This window comes from Oncorhynchus kisutch, linkage group LG25 (assembly GCF_002021735.2).
Source record: "Oncorhynchus kisutch isolate 150728-3 linkage group LG25, Okis_V2, whole genome shotgun sequence".
NCBI classification, from domain to species: domain Eukaryota; kingdom Metazoa; phylum Chordata; class Actinopteri; order Salmoniformes; family Salmonidae; genus Oncorhynchus; species Oncorhynchus kisutch.
Genome location: NC_034198.2, coordinates 42,679,069 through 42,706,568, shown reverse-complemented (window position 1 = coordinate 42,706,568; position 27,500 = coordinate 42,679,069). Strand labels below are relative to the sequence as shown.

Sequence of the window (27,500 nt, the reverse complement as noted above, 5' to 3'; positions counted from 1 at the left end):
TTGAGGATCTGAGGACCCATGCCAAATCTTTTCAGTCTCCTGAGGGGGAATAGGTTTTGTCGTGCCCTCTTCATGACTGTCATGGTGTGTTTGGACCATATTAGTTTGTCATATTTTTTTGTAGTCCACTTAAAGGATATTATTTTTATTTTTCCTATTCTTATTTAGCTTTTTTTTCCACGTAAATGTTATATCCTGAGATTGCAGAGTATTACAAAGATAAATTTTAGTTGACGGGTCTATAAACAGCAGGGGACATCTCCAGATGTTCCCGGTTTTTACTAATAAAAATATATAAACGCAACATGCAACAATTTCAAAGATATTACTGTTTATATGTGGATATATATATCAGTCAACCGAAATGAAGCCAATTAGACCCTAATCTATGGATTTCACATGACTGGGAATACAGATATGTATTTGTTGGTCACAGATACCTTTAAAAAATAAAAAGCTATTGGTCTCCCGAGTGGCGCAGCGGTCTAAGGCACCGCAGCGCAGTTCTTGAGCCGTCACTACAGACCCGGGTTCGATCACGGGCTGTGTCGCAGCCACCTGCGAACGGGAGACCCATGAGGCAGCACACTATTGGCCCAGTGTCGTCCGGGTTGTCCCATCGCACTCTATCGACTCCTGTGGTGGACCGGGCGCATGCACGCTGACTTTGGTTACCAGCTGTGTGCGGATGGCGAGCAGTGTGTCAAGAAGCAGTGCAGTTTGGCGTGTGTGGATCAGAACCAGTCAGTATCTGGTGTGGATCAGAACCAGTCAGTATCTGGTGTGGATCAGAAACCAGTCAGTATCTGGTGTGGATCAGAAACCAGTCAGTATCTGGTGTGGATCAGAAACCAGTCAGTATCTGGTGTGGATCAGAAAACCAGTCAGTATCTGGTGTGGATCAGAAAACCAGTCAGTATCTGGTGTGGATCAGAAAACCAGTCAGTATCTGGTGTGGATCAGAAAACCAGTCAGTATCTGGTGTGGATCAGAAAACCAGTCAGTATCTGGTGTGGATCAGAAAACCAGTCAGTATCTGGTGTGGATCAGAAACCAGTCAGTATCTGGTGTGGATCAGAAAACCAGTCAGTATCTGGTGTGGATCAGAAAACCAGTCAGTATCTGGTGTGGATCAGAAAACCAGTCAGTATCTGGTGTGGATCAGAAAACCAGTCAGTATCTGGTGTGGATCAGAAAACCAGTCAGTATCTGGTGTGGATCAGAAAACCAGTCAGTATCTGGTGTGGATCAGAAAACCAGTCAGTATCTGGTGTGGATCAGAAAAACCAGTCAGTATCTGGTGTGGATCAGAAAACCAGTCAGTATCTGGTGTGGATCAGAAAAACCAGTCAGTATCTGGTGTGGATCAGAAAACCAGTCAGTATCTGGTGTGGATCAGAAACCAGTCAGTATCTGGTGTGGATCAGAAAACCAGTCAGTATCTGGTGTGGATCAGAAAACCAGTCAGTATCTGGTGTGGATCAGAAAACCAGTCAGTATCTGGTGTGGATCAGAAAACCAGTCAGTATCTGGTGTGGATCAGAAAACCAGTCAGTATCTGGTGTGGATCAGAAAAACCAGTCAGTATCTGGTGTGGATCAGAAAACCAGTCAGTATCTGGTGTGGATCAGAAAACCAGTCAGTATCTGGTGTGGATCAGAAAACCAGTCAGTATCTGGTGTGGATCAGAAAACCAGTCAGTATCTGGTGTGGATCAGAAAACCAGTCAGTATCTGGTGTGGATCAGAAAACCAGTCAGTATCTGGTGTGGATCAGAAAACCAGTCAGTATTTTTTATTTTTTTATTTCACCTTTATTTAACCAGGTAGGCTAGTTGAGAACACCTTTATTTAACCAGGTAGGCTAGTTGAGAACACCTTTATTTAACCAGGTAGGCTAGTTGAGAACACCTTTATTTAACCAGGTAGGCTAGTTGAGAACACCTTTATTTAACCAGGTAGGCTAGTTGAGAACACCTTTATTTAACCAGGTAGGCTAGTTGAGAACACCTTTATTTAACCAGGTAGGCTAGTTGAGAACACCTTTATTTAACCAGGTAGGCCAGTTGAGAACACCTTTATTTAACCAGGTAGGCTAGTTGAGAACACCTTTATTTAACCAGGTAGGCTAGTTGAGAACACCTTTATTTAACCAGGTAGGCTAGTTGAGAACACCTTTATTTAACCAGGTAGGCTAGTTGAGAACACCTTTATTTAACCAGGTAGGCTAGTTGAGAACACCTTTATTTAACCAGGTAGGCTAGTTGAGAACACCTTTATTTAACCAGGTAGGCTAGTTGAGAACACCTTTATTTAACCAGGTAGGCTAGTTGAGAACACCTTTATTTAACCAGGTAGGCTAGTTGAGAACACCTTTATTTAACCAGGTAGGCTAGTTGAGAACACCTTTATTTAACCAGGTAGGCTAGTTGAGAACACCTTTATTTAACCAGGTAGGCTAGTTGAGAACACCTTTATTTAACCAGGTAGGCTAGTTGAGAACACCTTTATTTAACCAGGTAGGCTAGTTGAGAACACCTTTATTTAACCAGGTAGGCCAGTTGAGAACACCTTTATTTAACCAGGTAGGCTAGTTGAGAACACCTTTATTTAACCAGGTAGGCTAGTTGAGAACACCTTTATTTAACCAGGTAGGCTAGTTGAGAACACCTTTATTTAACCAGGTAGGCTAGTTGAGAACACCTTTATTTAACCAGGTAGGCTAGTTGAGAACACCTTTATTTAACCAGGTAGGCTAGTTGAGAACACCTTTATTTAACCAGGTAGGCTAGTTGAGAACAAGTTCTCATTTGCAACTGCGACCTGGCCAAGATAAAGCATAGCAGTGTGAACAGACAACACAGAGTTACACATGGAGTAAACAATAAACAAGTCAATAACACAGTAGAAAAAAAAGAGAGTCTATATACATTGTGTGCAAAAGGCATGAGGAGGTAGGCAAATAATTACAATTTTGCAGATTAACACTGGAGTGATAAATGATCAGATGGTCATGTACAGGTAGAGATATTGGTGTGCAAAAGAGCAGAAAAGTAAATAAATAAAAACAGTATGGGGATGAGGTAGGTAAAAATGGGTGGGCTATTTACCGATAAACTATGTACAGCTGCAGCGATCGGTTAGCTGCTCAGATAGCAGATGTTTGAAGTTGGTGAGGGAGATAAAAGTCTCCAACTTCAGCGATTTTTGCAATTTGTTCCAGTCACAGGCAGCAGAGAACTGGAACGAAAGGCAGCCAAATGAGGTGTTGGCTTTAGGGATGATCAGTGAGATACACCTGCTGGAGCGCGTGCTACGGGTGGGTGTTGCCATCGTGACCAGTGAACTGAGATAAGGCGGAGCTTTACCTAGCATGGACTTGTAGATGACCTGGAACCAGTGGGTCTGGCGACGAATATGTAGCGAGGGCCAGCGGACTAGAGCATACAGGTCGCAGTGGTGGGTGGTATAAGGTGCTTTAGTGACAAAACGGATGGCACTGTGATAAACTGCATCCAGTTTGCTGAGTAGAGTGTTGGAAGCTATTTTGTAGATGACGTCGCCGAAGTCGAGGATCGGTAGGATAGTCAGTTTTACTAGGGTAAGTTTGGCGGCGTGAGTGAAGGAGGCTTTGTTGCGGAATAGAAAGCCGACTCTAGATTTGATTTTCGATTGGAGATGTTTGATATGAGTCTGGAAGGAGAGTTTACAGTCTAGCCAGACACCTAGGTACTTATATATGTCCACATATTCAAGGTCGGAACCATCCAGGGTGGTGATGCTAGTCAGGCGTGCGGGTGCAGGCAGCGAACGGTTGAAAAGCATGCATTTGGTTTTACTAGCGTTTAAGAGCAGTTGGAGGCCACGGAAGGAGTGTTGTATGGCATTGAAGCTCGTTTGGAGGTTAGATAGCACAATGTCCAAGGACGGGCAGGAAGTATATAGAATGGTGTCGTCTGCGTAGAGGTGGATCAGGGAATCGCCCGCAGCAAGTGCAACATCATTGATATATACAGAGAAAAGAGTCAGCCCGAGAATTGAACCCTGTGGCACCCCCATAGAGACTGCCAGAGGACCGGACGGCATGCCCTCCGATTTGACACACTGAACTCTGTCTGCAAAGTAGTTGGTGAACCAGGCAAGGCAGTCATCAGAAAAACCGAGGCTACTGAGTCTGCCGATAAGAATATGGTGATTGACAGAGTCGAAAGCCTTGGCAAGGTCGTGAAGACGGCTGCACAGTACTGTCTTTTATCGATGACGGTTATGATATCGTTTAGTACCTTGAGCGTGGCTGAGGTGCACCCGTGACCGGCTTGGAAACCAGATTGCACAGCGGAGAAGGTACGGTGGGATTCGAGATGGTCAGTGACCTGTTTGTTGACTTGGCTTTCGAAGACCTTAGATAGGCAGGGCAGGATGGATATAGGTCTGTAACAGTTTGGGTCCAGGGTGTCTCCCCCTTTGAAGAGGGGGATGACTGCGGCAGCTTTCCAATCCTTGGGGATCTCAGACGATATGAAAGAGAGGTTGAACAGGCTGGTAATAGGGGTTGCGACAATGGCGGCGGATAGTTTCAGAAATAGAGGGTCCAGATTGTCAAGCCCAGCTGATTTGTACGGCTCCAGGTTTTGCAGCTCTTTCAGAACATCTGCTATCTGGATTTGGGTAAAGGAGAACCTGGAGAGGCTTGGGCGAGTAGCTGCGGGGGGGGCGGAGCTGTTGGCCGAGGTTGGAGTAGCCAGGCGGAAGGCATGGCCAGCCGTTGAGAAATGCTTGTTGAAGTTTTTTATAATCATGGATTTATCGGTGGTGACCGTGTTACCTAGCCTCAGTGCAGTGGGCAGCTGGGAGGAGGTGCTCTTGTTCTCCATGGACTTCACGGTGTCCCAGAACTTTTTGGAGTTGGAGCTACAGGATGCAAATTTCTGCCTGAAGAAGCTGGCCTTTGCTTTCCTGACTGACTGCGTGTATTGGTTCCTGACTTCCCTGAACAGTTGCATATCGCGGGGAATATTCGATGCTATTGCAGTCCGCCACAGGATGTTTTTGTGCTGGTCGAGGGCAGTCAGGTCTGGAGTGAACCAAGGGCTATATCTGTTCTTAGTTCTGCATTTTTTGAACGGAGCATGCTTATCTAAAATGGTGAGGAAGTTACTTTTAAAGAATGACCAGGCATCCTCAACTGACGGAATGAGGTCAATGTCCTTCCAGGATACCTGGGCCAGGTCGATTAGAAAGGCCTGCTCACAGAAGTGTTTTAGGGAGCGTTTGACAGTGATGAGGGGTGGTCGTTTGACTGCGGCTCCATAGCGGATACAGGCAATGAGGCAGTGATCGCTGATATCCTGGTTGAAGACAGCGGAGGTGTATTTGGAGGGCCAGTTGGTCAGGATGACGTCTATGAGGGTGCCCTTGTTTACAGATTTAGGGTTGTACCTGGTGGGTTCCTTGATGATTTGTGTGAGATTGAGGGCATCTAGCTTAGGTTGTAGGACTGCCGGGGTGTTAAGCATATCCCAGTTTAGGTCACCTAACAGAACAAACTCTGAAGCTAGATGGGGGGCGATCAATTCACAAATGGTGTCCAGGGCACAGCTGGGAGCTGAGGGGGGTCGGTAGCAGGCGGCAACAGTGAGAGACTTATTTCTGGTGTGGATCAGAAAACCAGTCAGTATCTGGTGAGACCATTTGCCTCATGCAGCGCGACACCTCTCCTTCACATAGAGTTAATCAGGCTGTTAATTTTGGCCTGTGGAATGTTGTCCCACTCCTCTTCAATGGCTGTGTGAAGTTGCTGGATATTGGCGGGAACTGGAACACGCTATCGTACACGTCGATCCAGAGCATCCCAAACATGCTCAATGGGTGACATGTCTGGTGAGTATGCAGGCCATGGAAGAACTGGGACATTTTCAGCTTCCAGGAATTGTGTACAGATCCTTGCAACATGGGGCCGTGCATTATCATGCTGAAACATGAGGTGATGACGACGGATGAATGACATGGCAATTAAGTCTCGGGATCTCGTCACGGTTTCTCTGTGCATTCAAATTCATCCATCGATAAAATGCAAATGTGATTGTTGTCCGTTGCTTATGCCTGCCCCATACCATAACCCCACCGCCACCATGGGGAACTCTGTTCACAATGTTGACATCAGCAAACACCATACCATAACCCCACCGCCACCATGGGGCACTCTGTTCACAACGTTGACATCAGCAAACACCATAACTCCACCATGGGGCACTCTGTTCACAACGTTGATATCAGTAAACACCATACCATAACCCCACCATGGGGAACTCTGTTCACAACGTTGACATCAGCAAACACCATCCCATAACCCCACCGCCACCATGGGGCACTCTGTTCACAACGTTGACATCAGCAAACACCATACCATAACCCCATCTCCACCATGGGGCACTCTGTTCACAACGTTGACATCAGCAAACCAATCGCCCACACGTCGCCATTCACGTGGTCTGAGCTTGTGAGGCCAGTTGGACGTCCAGACAAATTCTCTGGCAACAGCTCTGGTGGACATTGCTGCAGTCAGCGTGATCCTCATTTCACACCTCCTTGAAAACTTAAGACATCTGTGGAATCGTGTTCGTGTGACAACACTGCACATTTTTAGAGTGGCCTTTTTATTTGTCCCCAGCACAATGTGCACCTGTGCAATGGTCTTGCTGTTGAACCAGCTTCTTGATTTACCACACCTGTCAGTTTGATTCATTATCTTTGCATTGGAGAAACGCTTACTAACAGGGGTATAAACACAATTTGAGAGAAACAAGCTTTTTGTGCTTATGGAAAATGTCTGTGATTATATTTTTTATTTCGACCAACTTTTCACGTGATGCTTTTATATTTGTGTTCAGTTTGTCTTCTGTTTATGTCTTGGTCTCTTCTAATTAAAAAAAATATCACCTTTTGATGTCTTCTCGATCTCCAAACTCCGTCTAGAGTTTCTTCTCAAGACGATCCCAACGTGCTCTTTACCTCAAAGTTAGAGGGTTTATTGGCTTCATTATCCAACATGCTCTTTACTCACTGTAGCCTCTTAGAGTGGAGGGCCGGTAACAAGAGGGTTCGAACCCCCCAAGCTGCTGAGGGGAAAATGTTCAGGGACTGTTCCGGCAGCCGGAGGGTTGTTGGCTTCATTATCCCGGTGTACTAGTTACCACCAGCCGGAGGGTTATCATTATCCCGGTGTACTAGCTACCACCAGCCGGAGGGTTATCATTATCTCAGTGTACTAGCTACCAACAGCCGGAGGGTTATCATTATCCCAGTGTACTAGCTACCGCCAGCCGGAGGGTTATCATTATCCCAGTGTACTAGCTACCACCGGGCAGAGGGTTATTGGTTTCATTATCCCAATGTACTAGCTACCACCAGCCGGAGGGTTATCATTATCCCAGTGTACTAGCTACCACCAGCCTGAGGGTTATCATTATCCCAGTGTACTAGCTACCACCAGCCAGAGGGTTATTGGTTTCATTATCCCAGTATACTAGCTACCACCAGCCGGAGGGTTATCATTATCCCAGTGTACTAGCTACCACCAGCCGGAGGGTTATCATTATCCCAGTGTACTAGCTACCACCAGCCGGAGGGTTATCATTATCCCAGTGTACTAGCTACCACCAGCCAGAGGGTTGTTGGTTTCATTATCCCAGTGTACTAGCTACCACCAGCCAGAGGGTTGTTGGTTTCATTATCCCAGTGTACTAGATACCACCAGCCGGAGGGTTATCATTATCCCAATGTACTAGCTACCACCAGCCGGAGGGTTATCATTATCCCAGTATACTAGCTACCACCAGCTGGAGGGTTATCATTATCCCAGTGTACTAGCTACCACCTGCCAGAGGGTTATCATTATCCCAGTGTACTAGCTGCCACCAGCCAGAGGGTTATCATTATCGCAGTGTACTAGCTACCGCCAGCCGGAGGGTTATCATTATCCCAGTGTACTAGCTACCACCAGCCGGAGGGTTATCATTATCCCAGTGTACTAGCTACCACCAGCCGGAGGGTTATCATTATACCAGTGTGCTAGTTACCACCAGCCGGAGGGTTGTTGGTTTCATTATCCCAGTGTACTAGCTACCACCAGCCGGAGGGTTATCATTATCACAGTGTACTAGATACCACCAGCCAGAGGGTTATCATTATCCCAGTATACTAGCTACCAACAGCCAGAGGGTTATCATTATCCCAGTGTACTAGCTACCACCAGCCGGAGGGTTATCATTATCCCAGTGTACTAGCTACCACCAGCCGGAGGGTTATCATTATCCCAGTGTACTAGCTACCACCAGCCAGAGGGTTGTTGGTTTCATTATCCCAGTGTACTAGCTACCACCAGCCAGAGGGTTGTTGGTTTCATTATCCCAGTGTACTAGATACCACCAGCCGGAGGGTTATCATTATCCCAATGTACTAGCTACCACCAGCCGGAGGGTTATCATTATCCCAGTATACTAGCTACCACCAGCTGGAGGGTTATCATTATCCCAGTGTACTAGCTACCACCGGCCAGAGGGTTATCATTATCCCAGTGTACTAGCTGCCACCAGCCAGAGGGTTATCATTATCGCAGTGTACTAGCTACCGCCAGCCGGAGGGTTATCATTATCCCATCCCGGTGTACTAGCTACCACCAGCCGGAGGGTTATCATTATCCCAGTGTACTAGCTACCACCAGCCGGAGGGTTATCATTATACCAGTGTGCTAATTACCACCAGCCGGAGGGTTGTTGGTTTCATTATCCCAGTGTACTAGCTACCACCAGCCGGAGGGTTATCATTATCACAGTGTACTAGATACCACCAGCCAGAGGGTTATCATTATCCCAGTATACTAGCTACCAACAGCCAGAGGGTTATCATTATCCCAGTGTACTAGCTACCACCAGCCGGAGGGTTATCATTATCCCAGTGTACTAGATACCACCAGCCGGAGGGTTATCATTATCCCAGTGTACTAGCTACCATCAGCCAGAGGGTTATCATTATCCCAGTGTACTAGCTACCACCAGCCAGAGGGTTATTGGTTTCATTATCCCAGTGTATTAGCTACCACCAGCCAGAGGGTTGTTAGCTTCATTATCCCAGTGTACTAGCTACCACCAGCCGGAGGGTTATCATTATCCCAATGTACTAGCTACCACCAGCCAGAGGGTTATCATTATCCCAGTGTACTAGCTACCACCAGCCGGAGGGTTATCATTATCCCAGTGTACTAGCTACCACCAGCCGGAGGGTTATCATTATCCCAGTGTACTAGATACCACCAGCCGGAGGGTTATCATTATCCCAGTGTACTAGCTACCATCAGCCAGAGGGTTATCATTATCCCAGTGTACTAGCTACCACCAGCCAGAGGGTTATTGGTTTCATTATCCCAGTGTATTAGCTACCACCAGCCAGAGGGTTGTTAGCTTCATTATCCCAGTGTACTAGCTACCACCAGCCGGAGGGTTATCATTATCCCAATGTACTAGCTACCACCAGCCAGAGGGTTATCATTATCCCAGTGTACTAGCTACCACCAGCCGGAGGGTTATCATTATCCCAGTGTACTAGCTACCACCAGCCGGAGGGTTATCATTATCCCAGTGTACTAGCTACCACCAGCCAGAGGGTTATTGGTTTCATTATCCCAGTATACTAGCTACCACCAGCCAGAGGGTTATTGGTTTCATTATCCCAGTGTACTAGCTACCACCAGCCGGAGGGTTATCATTATCCCAGTGTATTAGCTACCACCAGCCAGAGGGTTGTTGGCTTCATTATCCCAGTATACTAGCTACCACCAGCCGGAGAGTTATCATTATCCCAGGGTACTAGCTACCACCAGCCGGAGGGTTGTTGGTTTCATTATCCCAGTATACTAGCTACCACCAGCCAGAGGGTTGTTGGTTTCATTATCCCAGTGTACTAGCTACCACCAGCCGGAGGGTTATCATTATCCCAGTGTACTAGCTACCACCAGCCAGAGGGTTATCATTATCCCAGTGTACTAGCTACCACCAGCCAGAGGGTTGTTGGTTTCATTATCCCAGTGTACTAGTTACCACCAGCCAGAGGGTTATCATTATCCCAGTATACTAGCAACGACCAGCCAGAGGGTTGTTTGGTTTCATTATCCCAGTGTACTAGCTACCACCAGCCGGAGGGTTGTTGGTTTCATTATCCCAGTGTACTAGCTACCACCAGCTAGAGGGTTATCATTATCCCAGTGTACTAGTTACCACCAGCCAGAGGGTTATCATTATCCCAGTGTACTAGTTACCACCATCCAGAGGGTTATCATTATCCCAGTGTACTAGCTACCACCAGCCAGAGGGTTATCATTATCCCAGTGTACTAGCTACCACCAGCCAGAGGGTTATCATTATCCCAGTGTACTAGCTACCACTAGCCAGAGGGCTATCATTATCCCAGTGTACTAGCTACCACCAGCCGGAGGGTTATCATTATCCCAGTGTACTAGCTACCACCAGCCAGAGGGTTATCATTATCCCAGTGTACTAGCTACCACCAGCCAGAGGGTTATCATTATCCCAGTGTACTAGCTACCACCAGCCAGAGGGTATCATTATCCCAGTGTACTAGCTACCACCAGCCGGAGGGTTATCATTATCCCAGTGTACTAGCTACCACCAGCCAGAGGGTATCATTATCCCAGTGTACTAGCTACCACCAGCCAGAGGGTTATTGGTTTCATTATCCCAGTGTACTAGTTACCACCATCCAGAGGGTTATCATTATCCCAGTGTACTAGCTACCACCAGCCAGGGGGTTGTCATTATCCCAGTGTACTAGCTACCACCAGCCAGAGGGTTATCATTATCCCAGTGTACTAGCTACCACCAGCCAGAGGGTATCATTATCCCAGTGTACTAGCTACCACCAGCCAGAGGGTTATCATTATCCCAGTGTACTAGCTACCACCAGCCAGAGGGTTATCATTATCGCAGTGTACTAGCTACCACCAGCCGGAGGGTTATCATTATCCCAGTGTACTAGCTACCACCAGCCAGAGGGTTATCATTATCCCAGTGTACTAGCTACCACCAGCCAGAGGGTTATCATTATCCCAGTGTACTAGCTACCGCTCCATCAGCTGCTCCCAGCCTGTAGTGTGTATGTGTCAGCTTGGGTACTGGTACAGCAAAGCATAAATAATATCTGTGAAAATGGGCTCCCGAGAGGCGCAGCTGTCTAAGTCACTGCATCTCAGCGCTTGAGACGTCACTACAGACACCCTGGTTTGATTCCAGGCTGTATCACAACCGCCTGTGATTGGGAATTCCATTGGGCGGCGCACCATCGGCCCAGCGTCGTCCGGGGTATTTTTTTTTTTAAATGGACCAATAAAGCATGTATTGTAACCAGTTTGCTCCCAAAAATCACAATCAGCCGATGAAACTATTAAACAACTCCCCCTCTCTCTCCTCCTGCTGCAGACAACCCTCACCTCCTCCACCCCTCTGCGCCCCCAGACCTGACAGCCACAGCGGGTACCTTCAGGGATCCTCTCTTCTCCCTGCGGCAGGGTGCCAACGATGGTCACCACAAGATCCCCATGACAACCTCTCCCCTGCTGGACCCCCTGCCCAGCCTCAAGATCAAGGTGTGTGTGTGTGTGTGTGTGTGTGTGTGTGTGTGTGTGTGTGTGTGTGTGTGTGTGTGTGTGTGTGTGTGTGTGTGTGTGTGTGTGTGTGTGTGTGTGTGTGTGTGTGTGCGTGGATCAATCAGATGTATATATAAAGCCATTTTAATATCAGTGTTTGTCAAAGCTTTACAGTTGGTCTGGACCACAGGTAGAAGCAGAGACACACTGACTTACAAGTGTTCACAATGTATGGTGTAATAGTTATACTGGTGTAATAGTTATATTGGTGTAATAGTTATATTGGTGTAATAGTTATACTGGTGTAATAGTTATATTGGTGTAATAGTTATATTGGTGTAATAGTCATATTGGTGTATGGTGTAATAGTTATATTGGTGTAATAGTTATATTGGTGTATGGTGTAATAGCTATATTGGTGTAATAGTCATATTGGTGTATGGTGTAATAGTTATATTGGTGTATGGTGTAATAGCTATATTGGTGTATGGTGTATAGTTATATTGGTGTATGGTGTAATAGTTATATTGGTGTATGGTGTAATAGTTATATTGGTGTAATAGTCATATTGGTGTATGGTGTAATAGTTATATTGGTGTATGGTGTAATAGCTATATTGGTGTATGGTGTATGGTGTAATAGTTATATTGGTGTATGGTGTAATAGTCATATTGGTGTATGGTGTAATAGTTATACTGGTGTATGGTGTAATAGTCATATTGGTGTATGGTGTAATAGTTATACTGGTGTATGGTGTAATAGTTATATTTGTGTATGGTGTAATAGTTATAATGGTGTAATAGTTATATTGGTGTATGGTGTAATAGTTATAATGGTGTATGGTGTAATAGTTATATTGGTGTAATAGTTATATTGGTGTATGGTGTAATAGTTATATTGGTGTAATAGTTATATTGGTGTATGGTGTAATAGTTATATTGGTGTAATAGTTATATTGGTGTATGGTGTAATAGTTATATTGGTGTAATAGTTATATTGGTGTATGGTGTAATAGGCATATTGGTGTATGGTGTAATAGTTATACTGGTGTATGGTGTAATAGTTATATTGGTGTAATAGTTATATTGGTGTATGGCGTATGGTGTAATAGTTATATCGGTGTATGGTGTATGGTGTAATAGTTATATTGGTGTATGGTGTACTAGTTATATTGGTGTAAGGTGTAATAGTTATATTGGTGTATGGTGTAATAGTTATATTGGTGTATGGTGTAATAGTTATATTGGTGTATGGTGTATGGTGTAATAGTCATATTGGTGTATGGTGTAATAGTTATATTGGTGTATGGTGTAATAGTTATATTGGTGTATGGTGTAATAGTTATATTGGTGTATGGTGTAATAGTCATATTGGTGTATGGTGTAATAGTTATATTGGTGTATGGCGTAATAGTTATATTGGTGTATGGTGTATGGTGTAATAGTTATATTGGTGTATAGTGTAATAGTTATATTGGTGTATGGTGTAATAGCTATATTGGTGTATGGTGTATGGTGTAATAGTTATATTGGTGTATGGTGTAATAGTTATATTGGTGTATGGTGTAATAGTTATATTGGTGTATGGTGTAATAGTTATATCGGTGTATGGTGTAATAGTTATACTGGTGTATGGTGTAATAGTTATACTGGTGTATGGTGTAATAGTTATATTGGTGTATGGTGTAATAGTTATATTGGTGTATGGTGTAATAGTTATATTGGTGTATGGTGTATGGTGTAATAGTTATATTGGTGTATGGTGTAATAGTTATATTGGTGTATGTTGTAATAGTTATATTGGTGTATGGTGTAATAGTTATATTGGTGTATGGTGTATGGTGTAATAGTTATATTGGTGTATGGTGTAATAGTTATATTGGTGTATGGTGTAATAGTTATATTGGTGTATGGTGCAATAGTTATAATGGTGTATGGTGTAATAGTTATATTGGTGTATGGTGTAATAGTCATATTGGTGTATGGTGTAATAGTTATGTTGGTGTATGGTGTAATAGTTATAATGGTGTATGGTGTAATAGTTATATTGGTGTATGGTGTAATAGTTATATTGGTGTAATAGTTATATTGGTGTATGGTGTAATAGCTATATTGGTGTATGGTGTAATTTGTATAATGGTGTATGGTGTAATAGTCATATTGGTGTATGGTGTAATAGTTATGTTGGTGTATGGTGTAATAGTTATAATGGTGTATGGTGTAATAGTTATATTGGTGTATGGTGTAATAGTCATATTGGTGTATGGTGTAATAGTTATGTTGGTGGATGGTGTAATGGTTATAATGGTGTATGGTGTAATAGTTATATTGGTGTATGGTGTATGGTGTAATAGTTATATCGGTGTATGGTGTAATAGTTATATTGGTGTAATAGTTATATTGGTGTATGGTGTAATAGTTATATTGGTGTAATAGTCATGTTGGTGTATGGTGTAATAGTTATATTGGTGTAATAGTTATATTGGTGTATGGTGTATGGTGTAATAGTTATATTGGTGTATGGTGTAATAGTTATATTTGTGTATGGTGTAATAGTCATATTGGTGTATGGTGTAATAGTTATATTGGTGTATGGTGTAATAGTCATATTGGTGTATGGTGTAATAGTTATATTGGTGTATGGTGTAATAGCTATATTGGTGTATGGTGTATGGTGTAATAGTTATATTGGTGTATGGTGTAATAGTTATATTGGTGTATGGTGTAATAGTTATATTGGTGTATGGTGTAATAGTTATACTGGTGTATGGTGTAATAGTTATATTGGTGTATGGTGTAATAGTTATATTGGTGTATGGTGTAATAGTTATATTGGTGTATGGTGTATGGTGTAATAGTTATATTGGTGTATGGTGTAATAGTTATATTGGTGTATGGTGTAATAGTTATATTGGTGTATGGTGTAATAGTTAATATTGGTGTATGGTGTAATAGTTATACTGGTGTATGGTGTAATAGTTATATTGGTGTATGGTGTAATAGTTATATTGGTGTATGGTGTAATAGTTATATTGGTGTATGGTGTAATAGTTATATTGGTGTAATAGTTATATTGGTGTATGGTGTAATAGTTATATTGGTGTATGGTGTAATTTGTATAATGGTGTATGGTGTAATAGTCATATTGGTGTATGGTGTAATTTGTATAATGGTGTATGGTGTAATAGTCTTATTGGTGTATGGTGTAATAGTTATATTGGTGTATGGTGTCATTTGTATAATGGTGTATGGTTAATAGTCATATTGGTGTATGGTGTAATAATTATATTGGTGTAATAGTCATATTGGTGTATGGTGTAATAGTTATATTGGTGTATTGTGTAATAGTTCTATTGTGTATGGTGTAATAGTTATATTGGTGTAATAGTTATATTGGTGTATGGTGTAATAGTTATATTGGTGTATGGTGTAATAGTCATATTGGTGTATGGTGTAATAGTTATATTGGTGTATGGTGAATAGTTATATTGGTGTAATAGTTATATTGGTGTATGGTGTAATAGTTATATTGGTGTAGGTGTAATAGTTATATTGGTGTATGGTGAATAGTTATATTGGTGTAATAGTTATATTGGTGTATGGTGTAATAGTTATATTGGTGTAATAGTTATATTGGTGTATGGTGTAATAGTTATATTGGTGTAATAGTTATATTGGTGTATGGTGTAATAGTTATATTGGTGTATGGTGTAATAGTTATGTTGGTGTATGGTGTAATAGTTATATTGGTGTAATAGTTATATTGGTGTATGGTGTAATAGTTATATTGGTGTATGGTGTAATAGTTACATTGGTGTATGGGTGTAATAGTTATATTGGTGTAATAGTTATATTGGTGTATGGTGTAATAGTTATATTGGTGTAATAGTTATATTGGTGTATGGTGTAATAGTTATATTGGTGTATGGTGTAATAGTCATATTGGTGTATGGTGTAATAGTTATATTGGTGTATGGTGTAATAGTTATATTGGTGTATGGTGTAATAGTTATATTGGTGTATGGTGTATAGTTATGTTGGGGGGTATGGTGTAATAGTTATATTGGTGTATGGTGTAATAGTTATATTGGTGTATGGTGTATAGTTATGTTGTGTAATAGTTATACTGGTGTATGGTGTAATAGTTATATTGGTGTATGGTGTAATAGTTATATTGGTGTATGGTGTAATAGTTATGTTGGTGTAATAGTTATACTGGTGTATGGTGTATGGTGTAATAGTTATATTGGTGTATGGTGTAATAGTTATGTTGGTGTAATAGTTATACTGGTGTATGGTGTATGGTGTAATAGTTATATTGGTGTATGGTGTATGGTGTAATAGTTATATTGTGTATGGTGTAATAGTTATATTGGTGTAATAGTGTAATAGTTATATTGGTGTATGGTGTAATAGTTATAATTGGTGTATGGTGTATAGTTTATTTGGTGTAATAGTGTAATAGTTATATTGGTGTATGGTGTAATAGTTATATTGGTGTATGGTGTAATAGTTATATTGGTGTATGTGTAATAGGTTATATTGGTGTAAGAGTGTAATAGTTATATTGGTGTATGGTGTAATAGTTATATTGGTGTATGGTGTAATAGTTATATTGGTGTAATAGTTATATTGGTGTATGGTGTAATAGTTATATTGGTGTATGGTGTAATAGTTACAATTGGTGTATGGTGTAATAGTTATATTGGTGTAATAGTTATATTGGTGTATGGTGTAATAGTTTATATTGGTGTAATAGTTAATTGGTGTAGGGTGTAATAGTTATATTGGTGTATGGTGTAATAGTCATATTGGTGTATGGTGTAATAGTTATATTGGTGTATGGTGTAATAGTTATATTGGTGTATGGTGTAATAGTTATAATTGGTGTATGGTGTAATAGTTATGTTGGTGTATGGTGTAATAGTTATATTGGTATATGGTGTAATAGTTATATTGGTGTATGGTGTAATAGTTATGTTGGTGTAATAGTTATACTGGTGTATGGTGTAATAGTTATATTGGTGTATGGTGTAATAGTTATATTGGTGTATGTGTAATAGTTATGTTGGTGTAATAGTTATACTGGTGTAATGGTGTATGGTGTAATAGTTATATTGGTGTATGGTGTAATAGTTTATGTTGGTGTAATAGTTATACTGGTGTATGGTGTATGGTGTAATAGTTATATTGGTGTATGGTGTATGGTGTAATAGTTATATTGGTGTTATGGTGTATAGTTATATTGGTGTAATAGTGGTAATAGTTATATTGGTGTATGGTGTAATAGTTATATTGGTGTATGGTTGTAATAGTTTATATTGGTGTAATAGTGTAATAGTTATATTGGTGTATGGTGTAATAGTTATATTGGTGTATGGTGTAATAGTTATATTGGTGTATGGTGTAATAGTTATATTGGTGTATGGTGTAATAGTTATATTGGTTGTATGGTGTAATAGTTATATTGGTGTATGGTGTAATAGTTATATTGGTGTATGGTGTAATAGCTATATTGGTGTATGGTGTATGGTGTAATAGTTATATTGGTGTATGGTGTAATAGCTATATTGGTGTATGGTGTAATAGCTATATTGGTGTATGGTGTATGGTGTAATAGTTATATTGGTATAGTGTATAGTATATTGGTGTATGGTGTAATAGCTATATTGGTGTATGGTTGTATGGTGGTATAGCTATATTGGTGTATGGTGTATGGTGTAATAGTTATATTGGTATAGTGTAATAGTTATATTGGTATATTATTGATATTATATATATATAGATATGTTTTGTTTTCCTAAAATAAAGATGTACAACTCGTCCACCCTGTCGTCCCTGGAGCTGCCAGCAGAGCTCCGCGGCGACCCCTGAGATCCTCGGCCTGAAACACGTGGGCGGCACCATGGGCAGGACTGTGGCATGGGACAGGTAAGACACACACTATGTCCTCTCAAACACGCATGCAGACACACAACACAGTGGTGTAAAGTACTTCAGTAAAAATACTTTAAAGTACTAAGTAAGGTCGTTTTGGGGAATCTGTACTTTACTATTTATGTTTTTTACAACTTTTACTCCAATACATTTCTTAAGAAAATATTGTAGTTTTCTTTTAACTACATACATATATTTTGTTGACACCCAAAAATACTCGTTAATTTTTGAATAGTAATTACATGTTAATAACACATAGTAATAACATATAATAATAACTCACTGCTCGATGGTAGCCTAGAATGGTAACCACCCCCAACACAGTTAACACACACACCAGTAACACACCATCCCCAACACAGTTAACACACACACCAGTAACACACCATCCCCAACACAGTTAACACACACACCATCCCCAACACAGTTAAAACACACACCATCCCCAACACAGTTACACACACACCATCCCCAACACAGTTAACACACACACCACCCCCAACACAGTTAACACACATACCAGTAACACACCATCCCCAACACAGTTAACACACACACCAGTAGCACACCATCCCCAACACAGTTAACACACACACCATCCCCAACACAGTTAACACACACACCATCCCCAACACAGTTAACACACACACCATCCCCAACACAGTTAACACACACACCCACCCCCAACACAGTTAACACACACACCATCCCCAACACAGTTAACACACATACCAGTAACACACCATCCCCAACACAGTTAACACACACACCATCCCCCAACACAGTTAACACACACACCACCCCCAACACAGTTAACACACACACCATCCCCAACACAGTTAACACACACACCATCCCCCAACACAGTTAACACACACACCATCCCCCAACACAGTTAACACACACACCATCCCCCAACACAGTTAACACACACACCATCCCCCAACACAGTTAACACACACACCACCCAAACACAGTTAACACACACACCACCCCCAACACAGTTAACACACACACCACCCCCAACACGGTTAACACACACACCATCCCCCAACACAGTTAACACACACACCATCCCCCAACACAGTTAACACACACACCATCCCCCAACACAGTTAACACACACACCATCCCCAACACAGTTAACACACACACACCACCCCCAACACAGTTAACACACATACCAGTAACACACCATCCCCAACACAGTTAACACACACACCATCCCCCAACACAGTTAACACACACACCATCCCCCAACACAGTTAACACACACACCATCCCCCAACACAGTTAACACACACACCATCCCCAACACAGTTAACACTCACACCACCCAAACACAGTTAACACACACACCACCCCCAACACAGTTAACACACACACCACCCAAACACAGTTAACACACACACCACCCCCAACACAGTTAACACACACACCATCCCCAACACAGTTAACACACACACCACCCCCAACACAGTTAACACACACACCATCCCCCAACACAGTTAACACACACCATCCCCAACACAGTTAACACACACACCATCCCCAACACAGTTAACACACAACACCATCCCCAAAACAGTTAACAACACACACCATCCCCAACACAGTTAACACACACACCACCCCAACACAGTTAACACACATACCAGTAACATACCATCCCCAACACAGTTAACACACACACCACCCAAACACAGTTAACACACACACCACCCCCAACACAGTTAACACACACACCATCCCCCAACACAGTTAACACACACACCACCCCCAACACAGTTAACACACACACCATCCCAACACAGTTAACACACACACCATCCCCCAACACAGTTAACACACACACCATCCCCCAACACAGTTAACACACACACCATCCCCCAACACAGTTAACACACACACCATCCCCCAACACAGTTACACACACACCACCCAAACACAGTTAACACACACACCACCCCCAACACAGTTAACACACACACCACCCCCAACACGGTTAACACACACACCATCCCCCAACACAGTTAACACACACACCATCCCCAACACAGTTAACCACACACACCATCCCCCAACACAGTTAACACACACACCATCCCCCAACACAGTTAACACACACACACCACCCCCAACACAGTTAACACACATACCAGTAACACACCATCCCCAACACAGTTTAACACACACACCATCCCCCAACACAGTTAACACACACACCATCCCCCAAACACAGTTAACACACACACCATCCCCCAACACAGTTAACACACACACCATCCCCAACACAGTTAACACTCACACCACCCAAACACAGTTAACACACACACCACCCCCAACACAGTTAACACACACCCACCCAAACACAGTTAACACACACACCACCCCCAACACAGTAACACACACACCATCCCCAACACAGTAACACACACACCACCCCCAACACAGTTAACACACACACCATCCCCCAACACAGTTTAACACACACCATCCCAACACAGTTAACACACACACCATCCCCAACACAGTTAACACACACACCATCCCCAAAACAGTTAACACACACACCATCCCCAACACAGTTAACACACACACCACCCCCAACACAGTTAACACACATACCAGTAACATACCATCCCCAACACAGTTAACACACACACCACCCAAACACAGTTAACACACACACCACCCCCAACACAGTTAACACACCACACCATCCCCAACCACAGTTACACACACACCACCCCCAACACAGTTAACACACACACCATCCCCCAACACAGTTAACACACACCATCCCCAACACAGTTAACACACACACCATCCCCAACACAGTTAACACACACACCATCCCCAACACAGTTAACACACACACCATCCCCAACACAGTTAACACACACACCATCCCCAACACGGTTAACACACACACCATCCCCAACACAGTTAACACACACACCATCCCCAACACAGTTAACACACACACCATCCCCCAACACAGTTAACACACACACCATCCCCAACACAGTTAACACACACACCATCCCCCAACACAGTTAACACACACACCATCCCCCAACACAGTTAACACACACACCATCCCCAACACAGTTAACACACACACCATCCCCAACACAGTTAACACACACACCACCCCCAACACAGTTAACACACACACCATCCCCAACACAGTTAACACACACACCATCCCCATCACAGTTAACACACACTACATCCCCAACACAGTTAACACACACACCATCCCCCAACACAGTTAACACACACACCATCCCCAACACAGTTAACACACACACCATCCCCAACACAGTTAACACACACACCATCCCCAACACAGTTAACACACACACCATCCCCAACACAGTTAACACACACACCATCCCCAACACAGTTAACACACACACCATCCCCAACACAGTTAACACACACACCATCCCCAACACAGTTAACACACACACCATCCCCCAACACAGTTAACACACACACCATCCCCCAACACAGTTAACACACACCATCCCCAACACAGTTAACACACACCATCCCCAACACAGTTAACACACACACCATCCCCAACACAGTTAACACACACACCATCCCCAACACAGTTAACACACACACCATCCCCAACACAGTTAACACACACCATCCCCCAACACAGTTAACACACACACCATCCCCAACACAGTTAACACACACACCACCCCCAACACAGTTAACACACACACCGCCCCCCAACACAGTTAACACACACACCACCCCCCAACACAGTTAACACACACACCACCCCCAACACAGTTAACACACACACCATCCCCCAACACAGTTAACACACACACCATCCCCAACACAGTTAACACACACACCATCCCCAACACAGTTAACACACACACCATCCCCCAACACAGTTAACACACACACCATCCCCCAACACAGTTAACACACACACCATCCCCCAACACAGTTAACACACACACCACCCCCAACACAGTTAACACACACACCATCCCCAACACAGTTAACACACATACCAGTAACACACCATCCCCAACACAGTTAACACACACACCATCCCCAACACAGTTAACACACACACCACCCCCAACACAGTTAACACACACACCATCCCCAACACAGTTAACACACACACCATCCCCAACACAGTTAACACACACCATCCCCAACACAGTTAACACACACACCATCCCCAACACAGTTAACACACACCATCCCCAACACAGTTAACACACACACCATCCCCCAACACAGTTAACACACACACCATCCCCCAACACAGTTAACACACACACCATCCCCAACACAGTTAACACACACACCATCCCCAACACAGTTAACACACACACCATCCCAACACAGTTAACACACACACCATCCCCAACACAGTTAAAAACACACACCATCCCCAACACAGTTAACAACACACCACCATCCCCAACACAGTTAACAACACACCCACCCCCAACACAGTTAACACACACACCATCCCCCAACACAGTGTAACACACACACCAGTATCACACCATCCCACAACACAGTTAACACACCACACCATCCCCCAACACAGTTAACACACACACCATCACCCAACACAGTTAACACCACACCAATCCCAACACAGTTAACACAACACACACCATCCCCCAACACAGTTAACACACACACCATCCCCCAACACAGGTTAACACACACACCATCCCCCACACAGTTAACACACACACACCATCCCCCAACACAGTTAACACACACACCATCCCCACACAGTTAACACACACAACCATCCCCAACACAGTTAACACACACACCATCCCCAACACAGTTAACACACACACCATCCCAACACAGTTAAACACACATGACACACCATCCCCCAACACAGTAACACACACACCATACCCCCAACACAGTTAACACACACACCATCCCCCAACACAGTTAACACACACACCATCCCCAACACAGTTAAAACACACACCCTCCCCAACACAGTTAACCCACACACCATCTCCCCCCTCCCCAACACAGTTAACACACACACCATCCCCCAACACAGTTAAACCACACACACCATCCCCACACAGTTAACACACACACCTCCCCAACACAGGTAACACACACACCATCCCCCAACACAGTTAACACACACACAGACACAAACACCATCCCAACACCAGTTAACACACAAACCATCCCAAACACAGTTAACACACACACCATCCCCCAACACAGTTTAACACACACACCATCCCCAACACAGTTAACACACACAACCACCCCAACACGGGTAACACACACACCATCCCCCAACACAGTTAACACACACACCATCCCAACACAGTTAACACACACACATCCCCAAAACAGTTAACACACACACACCACCCCCAACACAGTTAACACACACACCACCCCCAACACAGTTAACACACACACCATCCCCAACACAGTTAACACACACCACCATCCCCAACACAGTTAACACACACACCACCCCCCAACACAGTTAACACACACACATCCCAACACAGTAACACACACACCATCCCCAACACAGGTTAACACACACACCACCCCCAACACAGTAACACAACACCATCCCCCAACACAGTTAACACACACACCATCCCCCAACACAGTTAACACACACACCATCCCCAACACAGTTAACACACACACACCATCCCCCAACACAGTTAACACACACACCTCCCCAACACAGTAACACACACACCATCCCCAACACAGTAACACACACACCACCCCCCAACACAGTTAACACACATCACCATCCCCAACACAGTAACACACACACCATCCCCAACACAGTTAACACACACCACCATCCCCAACACAGTTAACACACACACCATCCCCCAACACAGTTAACACACACACCATCCCAACCACAGTTAACACACACCATCCCCAACAACAGTTAACACCACACACCATCCCCCCAACACAGTTAACACACACACCCATCCCCCAAACACAGTTAACACACACACCATCCCCAACACAGTTAACACACACACCATCCCCAACACAGTTAACACACACACCACCCCCAACACAGTTAACACACACACCATCCCCCAACACAGTTAACACACACACCATCCCCAACACAGTTAACAACACACACCATCCCCCAACACAGTTAACAACACACCATCCCCAACACAGTTTAACACACACACCACCCCCAACACAGTTAACACACCACACCATCCCCCAACACAGTTAACACACACACCATCCCCAAACACAGTTAACACACACACCATCCCAACACAGTTAACACACACACCATCCCCAACACAGTTAACACACACCCATCCCCCAACACAGTTAAACACACACACCATCCCCCCAACACAGTTAACACACACACCATCCCCAACACAGTTAACACACACACCATCCCCAACACAGTTAACACACACACCATCCCCAACACAGTTAACACACCACACCATCCCCAACACAGTTAACACACACACCATCCCCAACACAGTTTAACACACACCATCCCCAACACAGTTAACACACACCATCCCCAACACAGTTAACACACACACCCATTCCCAACACAGTTAACACACACACCATCCCCAACACAGTTAACACACACACCATCCCCCAACACAGTTAACACACACACCATCCCCAACACAGTTAACACACACACCACCCCCAACACAGTTAACACACACACCACCCCAACACAGTTAACACACACACCATCCCCAACACAGTTAACACACACACCATCCCCAACACAGTTAACACCAGACACCATCCCCCAACACAGTTAACACACACACCATCCCCAACACAGTTAACACACACACCATCCCCAACACAGTTAACACCACACACCATCCCCAACACAGTTAACACACACACCATCCCCAACACAGTAACCACCAACACACCATCCCCAACACAGTTAACACACACACCATCCCCCACACAGTTAACACACACACCATCCCCAAAAACATTAACACACACCATCCCCAGACACATTAACACACACCACCATCCCCCAACACAGTTAAACACACAACCATCCCCAACACAGTTAACACACAGTTATTTATATGAACTGCTATGTGGTTTATTAAAGCGTCGACAGAGATGGGTACCCACCACGGCTGTCATCATACAGTGGTCAGAGATCTGGCCACAGCACCTCCGCTACCCTGGGCCACCTGGGGGGACGACTCGGCATCCCCACACAGGTAGGATACACACTGTCATATATATACACACACACACACAGGTAACACACTGTCATATATATACACACACACACACACACAGGTAACACACTGTCATATATATACACACACACACACAGGTAACACACTGTCATATACATACACACACAGGTAACACACTGTCACACACACACACACACACACAACAACACACGGGTAACACACTGTCGCACACACACACACACACACACACACACACGGGTAACACACTGTCGCACACACACACACACACACACACACACACACACACACACACACACACACAGGTAACACACTCTCTCACACACACAGGCAGTGGAGAACTGTGACAATAGGACCTAGGCCTTCAGAGGGAACAAAGATCTTCCAATACATTGTATCAAAGGCAAACAAAAATATCATAAAAGGAAGAGAACATAGCGTCACTTAATGTGATGTCTTCTGTACGTTATGAATGAACCGTCTGCAGCACCCGGCCTCACCCTACTACAATCAGATTAAGCCCCACCCACTTCAACATATATCAATGAATTGGCGCGGGCACTAGAACAGTCTGCAGCACCCGGCCTCACCCTACTACAATCAGATTAAGCCCCACCCACTTCAACATATATCAATGAATTGGCGAGGGCACTAGAACAGTCTGCAGCACCCGGCCTCACCCTACTACAATCAGATTAAGCCCCACCCACTTCAACGTATATAAATGAATTGGCGAGGGCACTAGAACAGTCTGCAGCACCCGGCCTCACCCTACTACAATCAGATTAAGCCCCACCCACTTCAACGTATATAAATGAATTGGCGCGGGCACTAGAACAGTCTGCAGCACCCGGCCTCACCCTACTACAATCAGATTAAGCCCCACCCACTTCAACGTATATAAATGAATTGGCGCGGGCACTAGAACAGTCTGCAGCACCCGGCCTCACCCTACTAGAATCAGATTAAGCCCCACCCACTTCAACATATATCAATGAATTGGCGCGGGCACTAGAACAGTCTGCAGCACCCGGCCTCACCCTACTAGAATCAGATTAAGCCCCACCCACTTCAACGTATATAAATGAATTGGCGAGGGCACTAGAACAGTCTGCAGCACCCGGCCTCACCCTACTACAATCAGATTAAGCCCCACCCACTTCAACGTATATAAATGAATTGGCGAGGGCACTAGAACAGTCTGCAGCACCCAGCCTCACCCTACTACAATCAGATTAAGCCCCACCCACTTCAACGTATATAAATGAATTGGCGAGGGCACTAGAACAGTCTGCAGCACCCGGCCTCACCCTACTACAATCAAATTAAGCCCCACCCACTTCAACATATATCAATGAATTGGCGCGGGCACTAGAACAGTCTGCAGCACCCGGCCTCACCCTACTACAATCAGATTAAGCCCCACCCACTTCAACATATATCAATGAATGGGTGAGGGCACTAGAACAGTCTGCAGCACCCAACCTCACCCTACTAGAATATGAAGTCAAATATCTGCTGTTTGCTGATGATCTGGTGCTTCTGTCCCCAACCAAGGAGGGCCTACAGCAGCACTTAGATCTTATGCACAGATTCTGTCAGACCTGGGCCCTGACAGTAAATCTCAGTAAGACCAAAATAATGGTGTTCCAAACAAGGTCCAGTTGCCAGGACAACAAATACAAATTCCATCTAGACACTGTTGCCCTAGAGCACTGGGCAAACTAGAATGCTATTTGGCCCTAAACAGAGAGTACACAGTGGCAGAATACCTGACCACTGTGACTGACCCAAATTTAAGGAAAGCTTTGACTATGTACAGACTCAGTGAGCATAGCCTTGCTATTGAGAAAGGCCCCCGTAGGCAGACATGGCTCTCAAGAGAAGACAGGCTGTGTGCACACTGCCCACAAAAGGAGGTGGAAACTGAGCTGCACTTCCTAATCTCCTGCCCAATGTATGACCATATTAGAGAGACATATTTCCCTCAGATTACACAGATCCCCAAAGAATTCGAAAAAAAAAACAATTTTGATAAACTCCCATATCTACTGGGTGAAATTCCACAGTGTGACATCACAGCAGCAAGATCTGTGACCTGTTGCCACGAGAAAAGGGCAACCAGTGAAGAACAAACACCATTGTAAATACAACCCATATTTATGCTTATTTATTTCCCTCGTGTTCTTTAACCAGTTGTACATTGTTAAAACACTGTATATATATAATATGACATTTGTAATGTCTTTATTGTTTTGAAACTTCTGTATGTGTTAATTTTTATTGTTTATTTCACTTTTGTATATTATCTACCTCACTTGCTTTGGCAGTGTTAACACATGTTTCCCATGCCAATAAAGCCCCTTGAATTGAATTGAATTGAATGAATCAAACAGGCCTGGCCGCTCTTCGGGCTACTACACACACAGAGAGACAGAACCGGCACGCTAACTTTCAGAGGGAAAACTACTGTTGCATTCCACTGTCATACACACACCTAATGGGTCATACACACACTGATACACAAGTAACACACTTATGTACACATCACTAATTAACCACACACACACACACACACACACAAACATATTATAAACAATGCCCCAATAACTAATTATCCCTCTCT

At 43.8% G+C, this 27,500-nt stretch overlaps 1 protein-coding gene across 1 annotated transcript in view; it reads left to right on the top strand.

Moving 5' to 3' along the window:
• Positions 1–27,500, top strand: part of LOC109885048 (netrin receptor UNC5B-like) — a 124,314-nt gene that overhangs the window by 85,504 nt on the left and 11,310 nt on the right. Inside the window, exons 9-10 of the mRNA XM_031804852.1 lie at positions 11,489–11,655; positions 17,466–17,504. Of these exons, the coding sequence (XP_031660712.1) occupies positions 11,489–11,655; positions 17,466–17,504 (206 nt within the window). The remainder of the gene's footprint in view (positions 1–11,488; positions 11,656–17,465; positions 17,505–27,500) is intronic.